This window comes from Corythoichthys intestinalis, chromosome 9 (genome assembly GCF_030265065.1).
Source record: "Corythoichthys intestinalis isolate RoL2023-P3 chromosome 9, ASM3026506v1, whole genome shotgun sequence".
NCBI classification, from domain to species: Eukaryota; Metazoa; Chordata; class Actinopteri; order Syngnathiformes; family Syngnathidae; genus Corythoichthys; species Corythoichthys intestinalis.
The window spans coordinates 16,583,673-16,601,070 of NC_080403.1; the positions used below are offsets into that span (position 1 = coordinate 16,583,673).

General features: G+C 47.1%; 3 protein-coding genes across 3 annotated transcripts; 1 reads left to right on the plus strand and 2 right to left on the minus strand.

Moving 5' to 3' along the window:
• Window positions 1–885: 885 nt before the first annotated feature.
• Window positions 886–4,686, minus strand: rbm15b (RNA binding motif protein 15B). The gene has a single exon (XM_057845965.1). The coding sequence runs from the start codon at window positions 4,421–4,423 to the stop codon at window positions 2,156–2,158; it is 2,268 nt and encodes a 755-aa protein (XP_057701948.1). The 5' UTR covers window positions 4,424–4,686; the 3' UTR covers window positions 886–2,155.
• Window positions 4,687–5,763: 1,077 nt separating this feature from the next.
• Window positions 5,764–9,221, minus strand: manf (mesencephalic astrocyte-derived neurotrophic factor). The gene is made up of 4 exons (XM_057845970.1): window positions 9,012–9,221; window positions 7,140–7,267; window positions 6,932–7,073; window positions 5,764–6,190 (listed from the first exon to the last, which is right to left on the minus strand). Exons 1-4 carry the CDS (start codon window positions 9,109–9,111, stop codon window positions 6,006–6,008), a joined length of 555 nt encoding a protein of 184 aa, XP_057701953.1. The 5' UTR covers window positions 9,112–9,221; the 3' UTR covers window positions 5,764–6,005.
• Window positions 9,222–9,685: 464 nt separating this feature from the next.
• On the plus strand, window positions 9,686–16,428 carry oser1 (oxidative stress responsive serine-rich 1). Its single transcript, XM_057845969.1, has 4 exons — window positions 9,686–9,997; window positions 10,309–10,405; window positions 10,471–10,575; window positions 15,867–16,428. Exons 2-4 carry the CDS (start codon window positions 10,326–10,328, stop codon window positions 16,372–16,374), a joined length of 693 nt encoding a protein of 230 aa, XP_057701952.1. The 5' UTR covers window positions 9,686–9,997; window positions 10,309–10,325; the 3' UTR covers window positions 16,375–16,428.
• The last annotated feature ends 970 nt before the right edge of the window (window positions 16,429–17,398 follow it).

Genomic DNA, 17,398 nt, shown 5'->3' on the forward strand with positions numbered 1-17,398 from the left:
AGCTGGTTTGACCTGACCTGTGCAATTGCGACTCGTCCCAACGGCAGCAGGATTTGTTTATTGACTTTGGAAGTTCAAAGGATCGTAACTCGGCGGAAGGAAAGCACTGCCCTCTCCTGGCTACTTTGCTAACTAGCGCTCATTTGGTCACTACCGAAATAAATTTCCTCGTGGCGTGAAACTGGACGGTACGGCTTGCTAAGGCATGCCCAAAACAACGGTATCCTTCAATTTTCTGTTTAGGCTTTTCCCAAGGCCCAAACCAACACCAAGGTGCAACGCGAAAGGGAGCCGTCCAGCACCGCTCGCCATCTTGGAACGGAGAAGACAGCGCCATCCGATCAGGGCCACCGGAAGTAAATTATCGCTGTTCTTGGGGACCAGAAGCGACCGAGGGGTGGGGGGGGGGCGCTAAGTTGTGTAAAAAATTTTTTGTATAGTATCAATAAGTGTATATAATTCCGCATAAATTCATTTTATTATACGAACATTATAGTTTGAAACATGTAAATAAATTGAAATAATGTATAAATATTATAAGTACGTATTCATTCTCCCTCATGTGTAGGTGTATACACATACATAGATGTAAATAGTGCACATAAATGTCTTTAGAACTCTTAATAATATATATTTTTTTTACATCTGCCATGCAGTGAGGGTGCAAAAGTTGAGCCGCAAAGTAGCAAGGGATCAATGCATATCAAACTAGCCTGCCTTTCTTACAAACAGGACTTCTCCCCATTATATTTTATATCTTCATCAAAAGCATTCTTATTCATTTTAAAATTAAAAAATAGTAAATCTTTTTTCAATTAGTCCAAAACCAAGTTTCATTGTTAAAAGATTTTTAATGACTTCCTATTTTTTTTTTTTTGTATACATAACATTGAAATTTAAAAAGTCATTTTAAAGTAAAAACGGAACAAACTGTAAAAGCTCTTATTTTTTCGACATTAAAAAAAAAAAAAAAAAAACTCTTCAAATTGTTACATAGCTACTCATCAGATGGATATGACAATATGTTAGAGGACCTGTGTGTTGTAGCGCTTGCTCAGCGTTTTGGGAAGGGGACTGTGACTTCTGGCTGATGAAAATCCAAAAGGAACGAAAAGCAGGTTCAGCTTGGACATTACAAAATAACTCTCCAAAAACTATCAATATAATGAGTCTCATTTTGATTAGGAGGTTAAAGGTTAGAAATTTAGAATGTATATCACATCACAATGTGACACTTGGTGGTATGTGAAACTTATTCAAATTTAAAAGATTGAACCACATTAAATGTTCCAACTTCCGGAATAATGAGACTGCAATTTATCACGTAAAAACTGAACCTGTGGTTTTCAAAATAGGGGCGCAGGGCATGGACACTTTTAAATATTAAGTTACACCAGAAGAATTTTACTAGTGAGCTCCTTAACCCTTTATGGAGCACTCACTGGCTTCCATTGACGGCACTAGACGTCCATTCTGACTGGGAGGGGCGATGAACGTTGGTTTATTTGCACCTGCCAGTCAAAATAGATTGGACGCCTATCGTCGTCAACAGCACTAGAATATGACCATTCACAGCCAAAACACTCGTCATATAAAGGGTTAGAATGACCACCAAGGGAGGGCTGTTAAAAAATGTAAATACAGGAAAACATTTTACTACTAGGATAGACAACTGTGTATGTATTGGGGCAGAAAATGTTTTTGTCTCCTAAAAAGGGACACTTTTTTCTTCCCAGTGTGTGTGTGTGTGGGGGGGGGGGGCACACTTTCGTTCAGTTTTGAGTCTGAAAATGTCATTTCCCAAAGACAAACCAGATGTTGGCTGCGCCTGAAAGCATATTTGCTGTATGTGCACCTGGGACACGTGCAATGATAATTTTATTTTATTTGATAGAGAAAATTTGTGCCTCTGAGCGATTGTATTGCTAATCAATGAGCTGTCAATTTGCATGCAACTTTGTGTGTGTGGTGAAAAAAAGAGAGGGAAGCCGGCATAAAGAGTTCACATTTCTTTTCAACCAGACAAGGACCTTTAAAAGACATAAAAAGAGCATTTGAAAAGGGAAAGGACATTTTGGCCCGAAAGCAAAAACAAGTAGGAAAAGTTCATCGCCATTTTTGTAGTGTGAAAGTCCCAGAGGAGCTGGCGCCTGGTTCAATTGGTGTCGTTGACCACCACCACCACCATGTGCTCCTCGTCCAGACGTGTGGCCGCTTTTTTGGCTGCCTGCAGGAAGCGCAGGGAGAAGTCACCGGGCGGGAAGGCGTACAACATGGCGCCCGGCAGGCTGACCACGCCGGCTGCCTCCTTGTTGCGTAGGTAGGCCACTAGGTGGCGCAGCAGGCGCACCTGCGGGCCCCCTTCGGGGGCGGCCGGACGCGGGGCCGTCGCCGGCCCCTGCAGGGCCAGCAGCACGGCGAAGGCGTCAGGTCGCCCCGCCTTGATGCGGCGTGCCACCTCGTCCAGACGGCTCTGGTCCATGCGCAGGCGCTGCGCGATCTTCAGTGGCTCACCGTTGCGCCGCATGATGGCACCAAAGAAAGGGGCGCCCCCCTCCAGCAGGTAGAGCTGGGCCGGGAAGCTGCTGTTCTTCAGCGCGAAGACGCCGCGCCAAGATTTAGGCAGCGCAGCTGCCGCGAACTCTGACAGCGAGCCGCCGGCAGGGGGCGGGGGCGGCGAGGCCCGGACAGCCGCCTCGCCCCCGCGACGGTGGCTCTCGGCAGGCTTGCGCTGGCGGGCAGGCGGCGACTCGGCCTCTCTGGCATCGGGAGTGTGATCCCGCGGCTCGGTAGTGGAGTCAGGCGCCCGCACGCTGAGCTCGGGCGATGCGCGAGGCCGCCCCCGTGCCTTCTCCCGCTCGGCTGACAGGCTGCGGCTGCGCCCCCTGCGGGCTCGCTTCTCCTCACGCTCCTTTGGCCAACGCTCGCGACTGCGGCTGCGCCCCCGCCTTCCGAAGGCCTCGGCGGCAGCCGCAGACCTCCTCTCCTGAACCCCCCGCGGGGGGCTGGGGGCAAAGGACGGGGACGCGCGGCGCTCTAGGCTGGCTCGGCGGCGTCCGTAGGCCTCGCCCGGCGACTCGTAGTGTGGTGGTGGCGGCGGCTGCGCCAGCGTGAAAGGGCGGCCGGCGCTCTCCTCCACCTTGGCAAAGTCCACGCGTAGGCGGCGCTCGGCCCCGCCCAGATGGAAGCCCCTCATCTGCGTGCAGGCCGCCTGCGCCGCGTCCAAGCTCTCGTACTGCACATAGGCGAAGCTGTCACCTTTGACGTAGTCGATGTTGCGGATGCTGCCAAAGCGATCGAACTCGCGGGCGAGGGCGGGCAGCGAGTTGGTGGGGCCGAGGCCACCCACCCAAAGTCGCGTGGTGGGGTTGGCCTTGCCGTAGCCGATCTTGACGGGGTGGCCGCCCACCAGCCGGCCCTGCATGGCCACCTTGGCGCGGTGGGCCATGTCCAAGTTCTGGAACTTGACAAAAGCGTAGGCGCCGCCCTGGCCCCGTGCCGGCCTCTTGATGACCACGTCCTCGATAGTGCCGTACTTTTCAAAACCGCGCCTCAGCTCAACCTCGGTCACACCGCCGTCCAGGTTGCCAATAAAGAGATTGCTGGTGGCGCGCTGGTCATCCTCGGGTTTGAGGTCGTCAGGCGGTGGCGGTGGGAGCAGGGGCGGGGTGGGCGCAAGACCGTAGGGGCGCCCGCGCTCGTCCAGCATGCCGTAATAGTCCAAGAGGCGCTCGCGGCTCAGGCTCTCCAGCGCGTAGTGGCGGGCGCGCAACTCCCGCAAGCTTAGTGAGGGTGCAGGCGGCGACAGTGACCTCTGGCGGTAGGGCGGGTAGTGCGCCTGCGCGGCGGCAAGGTAACCCGGGTCCGGCGGGGTGACGCTCCTCCGCCGCACATACACCGGCTCGATCTTGAGGGGCCGCTCGGCCAGCAGCAGTCGCGACGTACTTTTGGCGCGGCGCGCCTCCTTGGCATCCTCCGCGTGTCGGAAGTTGACGTAGGCGATGCGGCCCATCTCTGGTGTGTGCGACAGCTTGACGCTCACGTCGCCAAACCTCTTGAATTCGTGGAACAGGGCGTCCTCCAGGTCGTCGTCGGGGACCTGCGGGCCCACGTTGCTGATGAGCAGCGTCTTGTAGTCCCTGGCTGGGGCCCGCAGGCCGGCGGCGGCGGGGGCCCGCAGCCCGGCTGCCACCGCCGCCGCCGAGACGGCCGCCTTCTCCCGCTCCCGTTCCCTCTCCCGGCTGCGGCTCCTCCGCCGATGTCCACGGCCGTCGGCCAGCAGCAGCGCCAGCGGCGGTGCCAACTCGTCCCGGCGGACGCTCTCCCGCTCTCGCTCGCGATCCCGGTCCCGCTCCCGTAGGCGCTTGGCGGCCGCCCTCGGTGGAGGCGGAGGGGAGCTCTCCCTGGCGGCCTGCCGCTTCATGTCGGCCCCGGACGACGTCAACGACAAGAAGAAAGACGAGCGAGCGCGCTCCGGTAATCCTCGGCTCCGCTAAAGTGCCACTTCCGGCCCGCGGCGCCCTGGACGGAGAAGCCAAAAGCGGCTGGAAAAGGAAAACATGTCCGTCCGTCAGCGACGGGCGAGGAGCTACCACGACGCCATCTTGGACAATAGGAATGTGCGCTCTCTGCTCGGGGGCGGAGTCGGCGCCCGCCGTACGTCGTTATGTCATCACGCTTGAGCTGGCCTAACGCGCGCATAGGCGGCCATAAATTTGGGGCTTCCAAACAGCGGAAATGTAGTCACTTTGCCCCCCCCCCCCACACCCCAATTTAAAAGAACTACAACGAATGCCTTTGTTATTTATGTTAAATAAAAAATAATCGAGGAGACAGTTTGCCAAACAACCGACACACTGTAAGTTCAACACCTAGCCCATTTATGGCCTGGCGACAGTCGGATGAAAAGTTACGGTTTCTAATATACCCATTTAGCGGAGGTTTCATAACTTTGGTAAATACTAGGACTGGATACAAATATTGACTGGTTAAATCTATATGGATCAAAACAAGATGTTTTAGTTTTGTTCAAAACATTTATTTTTCATTGCAATGTTTCAGCAACAAAAGCTTCCAAATTGTTTTGAATTTATTGCTGGAAAGGATTTCATCCATACATTACAAAGATCGATGGTCCAAAATGTGTCCCCTACGCAGGATAATATATATTAAAAGCCATTCCTGCAACAAGTCCTATTTTTTGGAATGAACCTTTCCTGTCATTTACCTTAAAAGTGTGCATGGAATTTTTATGGTCCGTAAAAATGATGAATTTTGACCACAATATAATCCCAGGACAACTTGACCAACTTCAGTCCATTTCCAAACAAATGTTTCAGAGTGTGTAGAAAAAAAAAACTTTACTAAACTTGGAACGTTTTTCAGTAATTCAACTCGAGTCAAAAGGACTACATGTGCTAAAGTAACAGCTGGCCACACTGGCCACATGACTAAAAATATTGCTAGGCAAAACATTTTGGATGCCATATTTTTCCTCCAATGACACCCCTCAAAGCAAATGCAGTGTAGTAGCCCCGGAAAAACTGCCCTTTCTCCCCACAGCAAAGTTACAAGAATGGCATATTTATTAAGGTCGTCGTTCTTAGAACTTTCCAAACACCTTTCGTCTCTACAAAAGTGGGACTATACACTCAAAAGATAAAATCTTGGTTGGTTTTCTCAAGGTAAAGACTTTTAAGTAACATTTAAGGAGCAGACGGTTCCTGCTTTTGATTGGGCTAGACTAGTGAGGGAGATGAGTCATTGCTTTTGGATGGTTTATTTGCACCCCTTCCCAAATATACTTAGACTTGTGAAAAAACATTTTACAGACCCGTCAGGGAACCGATGAACTAAGGCTCTTAAAAAAAAAAAAAAAAAAAAAGTGTCTCCAAGAAAAAACAAGTGACACGTGGTCAGTCACGGTAGGCGGAGCCGGGCAATGGTCCACCCGTCTGCCGTAGTCCCAGGCTAGTCAAAGAAACGACATCCCAATGTCGCCCCTCTCACAGGTCCGTCCGCGCGCCGGCGGCAGCGGGGGCATACTTGGGCATCAGCTCGGTGATCTTCCGGATGAAGTCGGACTTTTCAGCGCAGCCTTTGCATGACTCGCCCCATTCTTCCAGAATCTTCTTTAGATCTTTCACCTTCAGCTTCTTTAGATCCACCGAGCTCAAGTCCACTTGCTTGTCTACGCGCAAAAAAGATGAATGGGAAAATGGACTCACTTTGACTTCGTCTCCAACTCATCAGCTGCCGTCGACAGCGATCAAGTTTATTTGAACCAGTAGGCTTGTCAGTGGATAATTTTTACTAGTGTGCCACCATTACTATTTTTTTTTTTAGACTCTTGATTTTTTCCCCCTCTTTTTTGTAGTTGATAACTGCATACACCATTGTGAAATAATCACTATAATGGCCTGGTTAGACAGTGGTTATTAACCCTTTGCACCTACTGGGTATGTTTTTTGTTTCTTTAATATTCATTAAATTTAGTATCAAGCCTTGTATTAAGTCCAGTCATTACATCACTTTAGTACATTAGCTTAGCTCATATGCTAATCACATATAGTAGCAGAGGACAAGTACGCTAGCCAGCTTTTTTCAGGTTTCCCGACTTCTAAACAAAGTTAACATCTTTGTGGATACTCATGTAACTAGCAGCCATCTTGGCAACTTGTGTTTGAAAACAAATATCTCAAAGAGAGCAGCCTCAGCACGTTTTTTCTTAGTATTAGACGGTACCTATGCAGTCATATCCGACCTCCTTTGGGTTAATAGTATCTGTACAACACCAATTTATATGGCACATGAATGAATAAACATATTTGGTGGCAAATTCACCCCGCTCTCCTGCCGGCCAAGACCGACCGGACGTCTTGTCACCGGCTGCCAATTGAGTTCAGAGCAAAAAAAGCTATTGAAAAGGTACCGTATCGAAGTTCGCAGATTTGTCCGTCCTTCTTCTTAAGCTTCTCACAGATTTTGTCAACGGGGACGTGGTAGCTGAGCGGCTTGGACACCTCGTTGATCATCTTTGTGGCGGCGTCGCTGGTGGCCCCAATGTAGTAGCACTGCACGTAAGCGCACGTATTAGAAACTGCGAGAGAGCTAGCAAGCGAACGTTGAGCGGGACTTACGAAGCGGTTTTCTTTGCCTTTAGCAGCAGCGCAGCTCTTAAGGAGCGCCTTCTCCACGGCATCGCTGCTCATGTCGGCCTTCTGCTCCTGAAGGGACGTGTAGAACTTGCCCAAAAACGTCACACACACTGCAACAAATCCAAAGGACAAGCGTTGTGCTTCGCTTGTGTATTCGGCAACATGTTTTTATTTCAAGCATTTAAAAACATTTAGTCATTTCAACCTTATAACCACTTCAACACATATTTATTTCCCGGGGTTTCTAAAATTCAAATTGTTGCTTTGATTAGAATAGAAATGGACAGTGATGTTTTGTTGACACAGAAGCCTCTATAGCCCCTATCACAAACATATCCCGGTAAATTCCCGTGTAAGGTGGCGTAGGAGTTACTCGCATCTTGCTTTCACGCATGTAGAGATATCCCGGGAATGACGCGGGCTGGACACTTTCACAGACTTCATCACGTGTTGCCCTCTGGCACTCTCTGTGCGGGAAAGGGTGCTGGCACTATTTCATTACCCGGACATTACGTCATTTTTGATCGGCATCGGCTGTCACAATGTTGGTCAAATCGTGTTTTGTTACAGAGCTGGTTGTGGAAGCGTTCCCAACGTCACACCTGCAGTCAATTCAAGCTCATCAAGACTGTATTTAAGCCCAGGCGATCCAAGGGAAAGGTGCCGAGATATTAGCTTGCTGGTCGTCATTCGGCACTTTGTATTCTCGACTCTCGTGCATTTGCCAGCTTGTTCGTCTGGCACCCTCGTTTTGAAAAACCCTCCCTTGTGCTGGTATTTGAGTATTTGTTTTGTTGTCTTATCGGCTCTCTGCCTACCGCTTAGGTTAGTATTATTGATCCCCGTCGAACTACTGCCACGGACCCATTATGTTATTCCCCCCTTTTCCGCGATCGCGGGTATTTTTGTTTGTATTTAATAAACACTTGAACACATCCCTCCGTTGTTTTCTGCTTTGATGTACAACCTTGTTTCCGCATGTGCGGACCCTAACATCAGCAATAAAATAAATCACACAAGATGGACAATGGCCCGTCTCTTTGATGCAGTTGCACTTGAATTTCTTTACGTTTTTAGTTAAATTTAGCTATTTCCAGCTTGCTGTGTTAATAATTGCTATGTTTGTTTACCGCTTTTCGTCTTACTGCGAAGAAAGAGGAAGTGATGATCGGCCCACCACAATATTTCGTCATCCGCCAACGAACTGTGACCCGGGAATTTAACGCTTGCTTTCACATACGCCTCGTCCGCAGAAAGTCCCGGACATTATACTAAGACGAAACCCGTTAAATGTCCACGTAATGTTCGTGTCATTCGACCTGGGAAATTGCTTTTACAAGGCCTGCCCCTTTAAATCCTGGGATTTAAACGGTGTTTAGGTGTATGTGTAAGGGGCTCTTGGCTTCTTCTATTCCTATTTTTGGTATATGTGGTTCATCTGCACATGTCAAAATAATTTGTTAGGACTGAAAGTGTGACGCCAGCCCGAGTGTCCATGAAAACAGTGACTCCATTGAGCCAAGCATCCAAAAGTGAAGCAGCTTCCACACCAACAACTCAAGTCAAATGAAAAGCAAGGCATCGAACTATTAGCTCCTGTAGAGGGGCGTCTTGTGTCGTGAGCTTTCCGATGACAACTCGCTGGCTTCGTTACATTGGAAGCTCTCTAGAAGAGGGAAAAAAGCACATTTCCCTTTCTCGGAAGATAATCTGCCACTTTCTGGATTCTTTTCGGAGTGTGATCACTTGACACGAGAACAAACTTCTATTAATGACGTTGCTCGTTTGGGAATGTTTGACGCCGGCGGCTGGCTAGCTTAGGCTAGTCACGGCCAGGGCCACGACTCGACTTACCTTCGCAGTCTCCTTCCCGGAGTGCCTCGCCGGTCGCCACTAGCGCCGCAAGCAGCAGAGCCGCCGCGCCCGCTGCCGGCAGGGCGCCTACACTCCACATGGGGGCCTTTCGGACACGACACTCGAGGAATTTGGGACTCGGAACAGACTGTAAGCAAGGAAGAGCCCGCTTTGCTTCGTTTCCTTCCCACTTGCCGGTAAGCGACGGCAACACGCCTCAGTAGGGCTGCGTCACGGAAAACTCGTTGTTTTATTGGCCGAGAGCAGCGACACTCATCGCCATCCGCCTCGTGCTTTGCGCCCATTGGACGAAGAGCGGACGGCCCGGGGACAAGGTCCAGTTGGCGCCGTGTGATTGGACAAACGGCGTTATACGCCAAACGGCAAACGTCACGGCACGCATGCTTGGTGTGTGGCGTGGCGCCCGCCCTGTGACATTTCACTGACGTCCATTGAATACGACATCACGTTACGATTAGGAAAAGTAATGAATTACAATGGAGGCAGATGTGTGTCTTTATTATTCACCATTAATCTTGAAACATAACATTTGCAAGTAAATAGGCGCTCGGTCCCAGTGGGTTCCAAATGTGGCACAAAGGGGGCGCTAAACGCCCGCCGTCCAAAACTAGAAGAAAAGTCGCGCGCGCGAACAAGACACATGCAGTCACGTGGTAAGTGACGTCGTACTGGCTTGTTTTTGTCCGCCTTACGTCAGCGGCGCAGCAGCTGTAAACGAGCGCAGTCACGGTAAACGTCGACGACACCCTCACTGCGGGCGCCAAGTTCTCATTTAGGACGGTTAATTTCTTCTTTTTATTGCCCTCATACTCCGACGCGAGTAGTTTTGTCCTTTGGAAGCAGCTCTCGAGCTCGTCGTCGTGAGCTTTAGCGTTGTCGGCTAGCCGCCCGCTGCTCGCGCCTTGTCGGCCGACTCTATGCGCGCTCCCGATCCAGACGGCTCGGCGTGGACCTGGTAAAGAAGCGTAAGGGATATTTTTCCTTTTAAAATTTTAAGTCTTTTTAAAATATCTTTCACCTCGTTTGTTAGCCAAAGTGATGGCGACGACGAAGAAACGTGTTTGTTGCCTTCGTTAAAGACAAGTCCACTTCCGGTTGTTAGCACTTGATAAGTTACACCTCTCATTAAAAACGACATCGCAACAGAGTCCTTGATTTTTGGGCTGTCACGAGACTGCTCACCAACTTGTGAAACCACATAAGTTATTCTACGTAGCCTCGGATTCATGAAATGTAACATGAAGCCATGATTGTGCAACGTATCTTTGTGCGACAGCTGGGGGGCGCTCCAGCATGGCGGCAGGAGGTCCCGAGCGCGAGGAGGACGAAGTGCTGCAGACGGCCTTCAAAAAGCTGCGAGTGGATGCCGACAGGTAACGACCCGCCGCCCAACTGATTACCCTGGTGCTGACCTCGCGTCTTCTTCCGTGTTTCGCAGCGCACTTCCGGTGCCCGGAGGTGGGCCCGAGGTTCCTCCGGCAGCGGCGCGGGACACAGGTGCGCCCAAGTCCAAACACAGCGCGTCCAAGGACAACTGGCATGGGTGAGCACCTCACTAAAATCATCTTAATGCAAAATTTCTTCTTCATGACGTGAACGGTCATCTCGGACCCGATCAGATATGATTGACTAATGACAATGCGTGCGGTGATTCCGGGATTTATGGTTACATAGGGATCAGTAACATTGTGCCGTTTTCGTGGCAAAACAGTGTGACGTCATAGACAAGCTCTCGGACATCGAAGTTGTTGGCGTTGGTAAAATTATATATCGTCTGGTGCAATATTTAGCACACCTTTTCGACCGGTGCTGGGCAAACTATTCCACAAAGGGGCACAGGTTTTATTTGAATCGATCGAGAGGAAATTCACATGGTGTCTTCCAAATGTAATCTGTTGATTGCAGTCAGGTGTTGCTTGTTTTAGCGGTAACCTCATTGCTTCAACTATATGCGCTGGATAGTGTCGGAACAAAAACTTGTACCCGGACCTTTGAGGGGCGCTTTACCCAACCATTTTACACCAAGCAAAATACTCAAGTACCATTGTTAAAATTAGGGGTGGGTTCATACAAAGGTGTGCGAAATTTCCCGATTATTCGCGATTCTGCCATGGAAGATTCGAGAACGATTCACAAACATCCATATTCCGATTATTATAATATACCAAGTAAAGCGGGACTAAAACACAGTGCGGTCTTTGGGACGGAGTGAGGAACAGACCGAGAGTAAACAGCATGCTCAACTCATGCCGGTAGATAAAAAACCAATAATACATGACTGCGTCCGACAGTTGTTACAAAATACCCCCACATAATGCTACGGTAGATATCACATGTATAGAGAACTACAGTGGGGCAAATAGTATCTAGTCAACCACCAATTGTGCAAGTTCTCCTACTTGAAAAGATTAGAGACGCCTGTAATTGTCAACATGGGTAAACCTCAACCATGAGAGACAGAATGTGGGGAATAAAAATCACATTGTTTGATTTTTAAAGAATTTATTTCCAAATTAGAGTGGAAAATAAGCATTTGGTCACCTAAAAACAAGCAAGATTTCTGGCTGTCAGTAGGGCTGGGCGATATGGCCTTAAGTACTTATCACGATAAATTGAGCAGATTTACCTCGATAATGATAAATGACTATAAATTTGCCCAAGCGGACTGTTATATAATTTGAATCAATGCATGGAATACAAATTAACCGTTTCTCATTAAATTTATTTACCAGCTTTAAATTTAGCAATTGCACATGCAGTCTAAACATTAAGTATAAAAAAATATTGTAAACAATAAGAATTCTAGTATGAGCATTTATAACAGCTTGTATGACTTGAAAAATGTACAACATTATAAAAATCAATATGACTGTGAAAACATGTAAATGTAACACAAATGACTTGCAGCTTTAACAGTACACTTCAGAAAACTTATTGGTAATGGCTGTTGTGACATAACTATTCAACACACGTGTTTACATCAAGGTTTCAGGTTTTTTTTTTCCCCCTGAACATTTTTTAATACATGCACCCTCCACACAGACACAACCAGATTAAAGCTGTATTGCTCTGATGCCAATGAAACATTTAAGATTTTATGATGGCAGAATAAAGCAAACACATACAGAAAAATAGCTGTGGCCATTAAACTGTCATATTTTATATAGGCTTCACTGTTGGATTATACTTTATGACGAGTGCTTTACCATCATGAAAGCTTTCAGAGAAATCACACAGAGATACCAAATAACGCGACATAATGATTGCTACATGAAGTCCGTGCCCAGTCCACTCATTAATTTCAGCCGTTTCAAGAAGGTTAGAGCCGCTATCCGACTCCATCACATTCATTTGTACTGTTATACATTTGTGCTGTTAGCCGCTAGCTGTGGCTTGGCTGCCAGAAGAAAGCACTAAAAGCATCCTCTCCTGAAATCGTGAGAACCAGAGAGGACAGCGGGTGAAAGCCTGTCTGGAACCTGCCAAGAGTTTACTTAATGTCGGGTGAAAGTTTGGCGAAGCGCCCTTAAGCCCGACTCCATCACATTTACTTGTAGCGTTAGCTGCTTGCGTTAGCCTACTGGGCTTCTGTTTGTTTGGCTTCCTGAAAACCACGTGACTCCATAAGCACACTGACTGCTTTCTTAAAGGGGAGTGAACATAGCCAAACAACACAGAGTCAAAGCGGGATGAAAAGACTATATTTTCTTGTTTTATTAAATTACCCAATTTATGGACATGGTCAAAATTATGTCGGTCATCGTGAAGAATTTCGGTAACGGTAAATTTTCGGTTTACTGCCCTGCTCTACTGTCAAAGAGGTCTAACTTCTTCTAACGAGGCTCCACTCGTTACCTGTATTAATGGCACCTGTTTTAACTCATTATCGGTATAAAAGACACCTGTCCACAATCTGAGTCAGTCACACTCCAAACCCCACTATGGCCAAGACCAAAGAGCTGTCGAAGGACACCAGAGACAAAATTGTAGACCTGCACCAGGCTGGGAAGACTGAATCTGCAGTAGGTAAAATGCTTGGTGTGAAGAAATCAATGGTGGGATCAATTATTAGAAAATGGAAGACATACAAGACCACTGATAATCTCCCTCTATCTCCATGCAAGATCTCACCCCGTGGCGTCAAAATGATAACAAGAACGGTGAGCAAAAATCCCAGAACTACACGGGGGTACCTATTGAGTGACCTACAGAGAGCTGGGACCACAGTAACAAAGGCTACTATCAGTAAAATAATGTGCCGCCAGGGACTCAAATCCTGCACTGCCAGACGTGTCCCCCTACTGAAGAAAGTACACGTCCAGGCCCGTCTGCGTTTCGCTAGAGAGCATTTGGATGGGACTGGGAGAATGTGTTATGGTCAGATGAAACCAAAATGGAACCTTTTGGTAGAAACACAGGTTCTCGTGTTTGGAAGAGAAAGAATACTGAATTGCATCCGAAGAACACCATTCCCACTGTGAAGCATGGGGGTGGAAACATCATGCTTTGGGCCTGTTTTTCTGCAAAGGGACCAGGACGACTGATCTGTGTAAAGGAAAGAATGAATGGAGCCATGTATCGAGAGATCTTGAGTGTAAATCTCCTTCCATCAGCAAGGGCATTGAAGATGAGACGTGGCTGGGTCTTTCAGCATGACAATGATCCCAAACACACAGCCAGGGCACAAAGGAGTGGCTTCGTAAGAAGCATTTAAAGGTCCTGGAGTGGCCTAGACAGTCTCCAGATCTCAACTTCATAGAAAATCTGTGGAAGGAGTTGAAAGTCCGGTTTGCCCAATGACAGCCCCAAAACATCACTGCTCTAGAGGAGATCTGCATGGAGGAATGGGCCAAAATACCAGCAACAGTTAAAAATCAAACAATGTGATTTTCTGTTTTTTTTTTCTTCCACATTCTGTCTTTCATGGTTGAGGTTTACCAATGTTGACAATTACAGGCCTCTCTAATATTTTCAAGTGGGAGAACTTGCATAATTAGTGGTTGACTAAATACTTATTTGCCCCACTGTAAATGCGAAATGACAGACTCAGGGGCGTTAGCACATGTGTAGAAAACTAGATGCGAAATGACACTCGCCGACATTAGTAAACAGCTGCCATCTTAAAGCAGTAGACGTCTCTTGAAGGCTGTTATAGCTGTTATATACCTTCAGAGCGATCCTAGTTAGCTTTTTATCTAAAACACTCCTAAATTGGCAAAATCTTGACTTGAATCTATCTTTAAATGATGAAACAGTTGTACAACTTTCACATGTCGAAAGTAGACAGAAGAGAAATTATGGATTAACAGGAGCTATTTTAACAACTTTAACAGTTGATTCACAACATTAAATTAATTGAATGTAGTTTAAAGCTGCTGTTACAGAATTAGGACTTGAGTATTTTATTTACCGTTTTGAACTGTTAACTCGATAATGAAATAGTACCGTAATTTCTGGACTGTAAGGCGCACCTGACTATAAGCCGCCAGCCACCAAATTTGACATGAAAACGGCATTTGTTCATAGATAAGCCACACTGGACAATAAGCGGCAGTTGTCCTCATTGTATTATGGGATATTTACACCAAAAGATATTAACTGGTAACACTTCATTTGACAATGGCACCATAAGACCGTCATGAGACCAAATGAACCACCATTAAGCTTTGAACCAATTGGCTGCAAAGCCTTACTGTCACTAAAAGCTTCATTTGGCCATCACTGCTTCCTTGGGGTAGACAGTCAACCTCTGCTGCCACCTGCTCTCAACACTGTTGTCATCCAACATTCCTCCTAGCATGCATGGCGGCGCTACAGATGTAAATAACAGTCATGTTCTGTGCTAATTTTTTCTTCAGTTACTGTTCCAGTTTCATTAATTGCTAGTTATGGTATTTGGTAACATTTTCTTGGATAGTGGTGCCATAATACTGTCATAAGACAGTCATAATTATTACATGACACTGTCATAAGCATTAATGAATGCTTGTAATAGATGTCTGTTTGTGTCATCCAGCAAATTATCTCACTTTTGAATGGACGTAAAAGATCTGAACTGGACATAAATGGATTTCGTGACATAATATGCCACATGACCCATATTGACATCTGTTATAAGCATTCAGCAATGCCCATGATAGTGTCATGTCATAATTATGATGTTCTTATGACAGTCTTATGATGCCGCTGTTAGATAAAGTGTTACCCATTAACCCAAATAAATCAACAAATAAGCCACACTGGACTATAAGCCGCAGGACTCAAAATGAAGGAAAAAAGTAGCGGCTTATAATCCGAAAATTAGGGTAGTTAATTTAAGCCCGAGAGGATTTTTGTACAATTTTTGTAACTAAAGTACAAAATATTAAAAGGAGCTAATAGCTGGGGGGCGAGGGGTTGCATCAATAATCCATTTATAATCGAACCGTAGCCTCATAATCGTCAATCGAATCGTTAGGTGCCCCAAGATTCCCACCTCTAATGGTTGACAAACTTCCTGGTCGGAATGAACCAGTTCAAATGGATTGGATATCTAGCACCATCAATTGCAATTGATGAGTTTACACTTTTGTTGTAGATTTCACTAGAAACCTGCCGATTCCTTTATTTAATAGTGACACCCTTTTAAAATTATATCCGTTCTTGGGGCGGGTGCACGTCGATATGGATACAAAGTTTTGTGATATACTGTATCACCATATCGATTTATTATCACACCCATATATGCTTCCTGGCATTCATTCATTGATCCAATATCAATAAGATTAGATTATTTCATGGAAAAAGTTTGTGTCTCGCCAACCTCCATGACCACTTTTGTTTTTCTTGGAACAGCTGCGTGAGGAAAACGGCGCGAGGAGCCAGTCGGACGCCTCGGCGGCGGCGCTCCGAGTCACCTATCCTGCACCCCCCAAGGTTCACCTACTCGGCCCCCGCGGGCGGCTCCGAGCAGCGCACTGAGCCCGCGCCAGAACCTCCCGCCCGAATTTGGACCCTCCACCTTGGTGGGAAAGACGAGGAAAGTTCAGCTGCCGTCAGAGAAAAGGACTGTGCCCGGAGTGATGACTTTGGACTTTTATCCGAGCGGTGCAGCGCGGCGTCGCTGACTACTCGGGCGTACTCCTTCACGGGAGCACGCGACGTGGTCACCGAGCGACGCAAGGGTGCCCCACCCTCTCGGAGTGGTGGTCCCACCCCCCCGTCTGCCTCTCCGCGCTCATGTTCCTCACAGGCACTCGTCTCTGTCGACGACGTCACCATGGACGACCTGGCGGGCTACATGGAGTTCTATCTGTACATACCCAAAAAGATGTCGCACATGGCTGAGATGATGTACACATGAGTCACTTGTTTGCTTCCTTCTAGTCCCGCTCCAATAAAGTTACTTTGAAATTTGTCCTTTTTTGTTGTTCCAAAACAAGATGAAGGAATTTGAAAAACCATAGAATGGTCGCCGGGCAGTCACACATGTTGACTTGCACGCTTAGGAAAATGACATGAAGAGAGAAGTTCCCATGGTTTTGATTGGGACAAACAACATGTTGATGTTGTGGCCACAGCAACACTTGGTTTTGGCCAAAAGTTGCCAGATGGGCGGGTTCCTGAAAATTTTCAACGACTGAGTGGGAGTAACTTGCACTGGCGGCTTGATCAAATTTTGGTAACTTGAAAAATGGCACTTTTTGAAGGAATCGTTTTGATTTTAAATTATGCACCAGGGGTCTCCAAATTATTCTACAATGGTCACAGTGGGTGCTGGATTTCATTCCGACTGAACACCAATCAGGTCTTAAAAGTATAAATCAGTTGACGGCAGTCAGATGCCCTTCTTAAACTGCGGGACCAGTTGGAATAAACACCAGGACCAATAGCGGCCCTTGAGGACCCTTGTGGCATCAATTTGAAAATCGGCTACATTGCTGTACATCAGCATCCATGCTCTAATTATATCTGGCATTTTTGCACTTTACAACTTGTGGAGCTGTGAACTAGGAGTGGGAACCTCTTGGTACCTCACGATAACGATACACGATACAAAACTCAAGCTAACGATATGGCGATACGATTATCGATACATTGGTCAGGAAATCATTCTCGGATATTCCGCGAACAACTAATAAACAGAAAAACAAGCTTCTGATGTGAATTGGAATGAGTTTATCACTAATAGACGTCCAATCCATTTGAACCCACTTCAAACGGATTGAACGTCTATGGCTATCAGTGGCAACCAATGCCAGGCAATGAGGTAATTTTTGGGCCATTTAAGATCATTTACCTGTTGATTTTGGGGTATTTTATGGGTCACTTCCTGTTTATTTCGAGTTACAGAACAGGAAGTTCTGTAACTCAAAATACAGAACAGG

Coding starts and splice junctions, on each gene's coding strand:
- rbm15b (XM_057845965.1), bottom strand. CDS start 4,423: ATGAAGCGGCAGGCCGCCAGGGAGAGCTCCCCTCCGCCTCCACCGAGG.
- manf (XM_057845970.1), bottom strand. CDS start 9,111: ATGTGGAGTGTAGGCGCCCTGCCGGCAGCGGGCGCGGCGGCTCTGCTG. Junction 7,268..9,011: donor CCGGGAAGGAGACTGCGAAG/GTAAGTCGAGTC, acceptor GATTTGTTGCAG/TGTGTGTGACGTTTTTGGGC. Junction 7,074..7,139: donor AAGGCAAAGAAAACCGCTTC/GTAAGTCCCGCT, acceptor GCTTACGTGCAG/TGCTACTACATTGGGGCCAC.
- oser1 (XM_057845969.1), top strand. CDS start 10,326: ATGGCGGCAGGAGGTCCCGAGCGCGAGGAGGACGAAGTGCTGCAGACG. Junction 10,406..10,470: donor CTGCGAGTGGATGCCGACAG/GTAACGACCCGC, acceptor CGTGTTTCGCAG/CGCACTTCCGGTGCCCGGAG. Junction 10,576..15,866: donor TCCAAGGACAACTGGCATGG/GTGAGCACCTCA, acceptor TTCTTGGAACAG/CTGCGTGAGGAAAACGGCGC.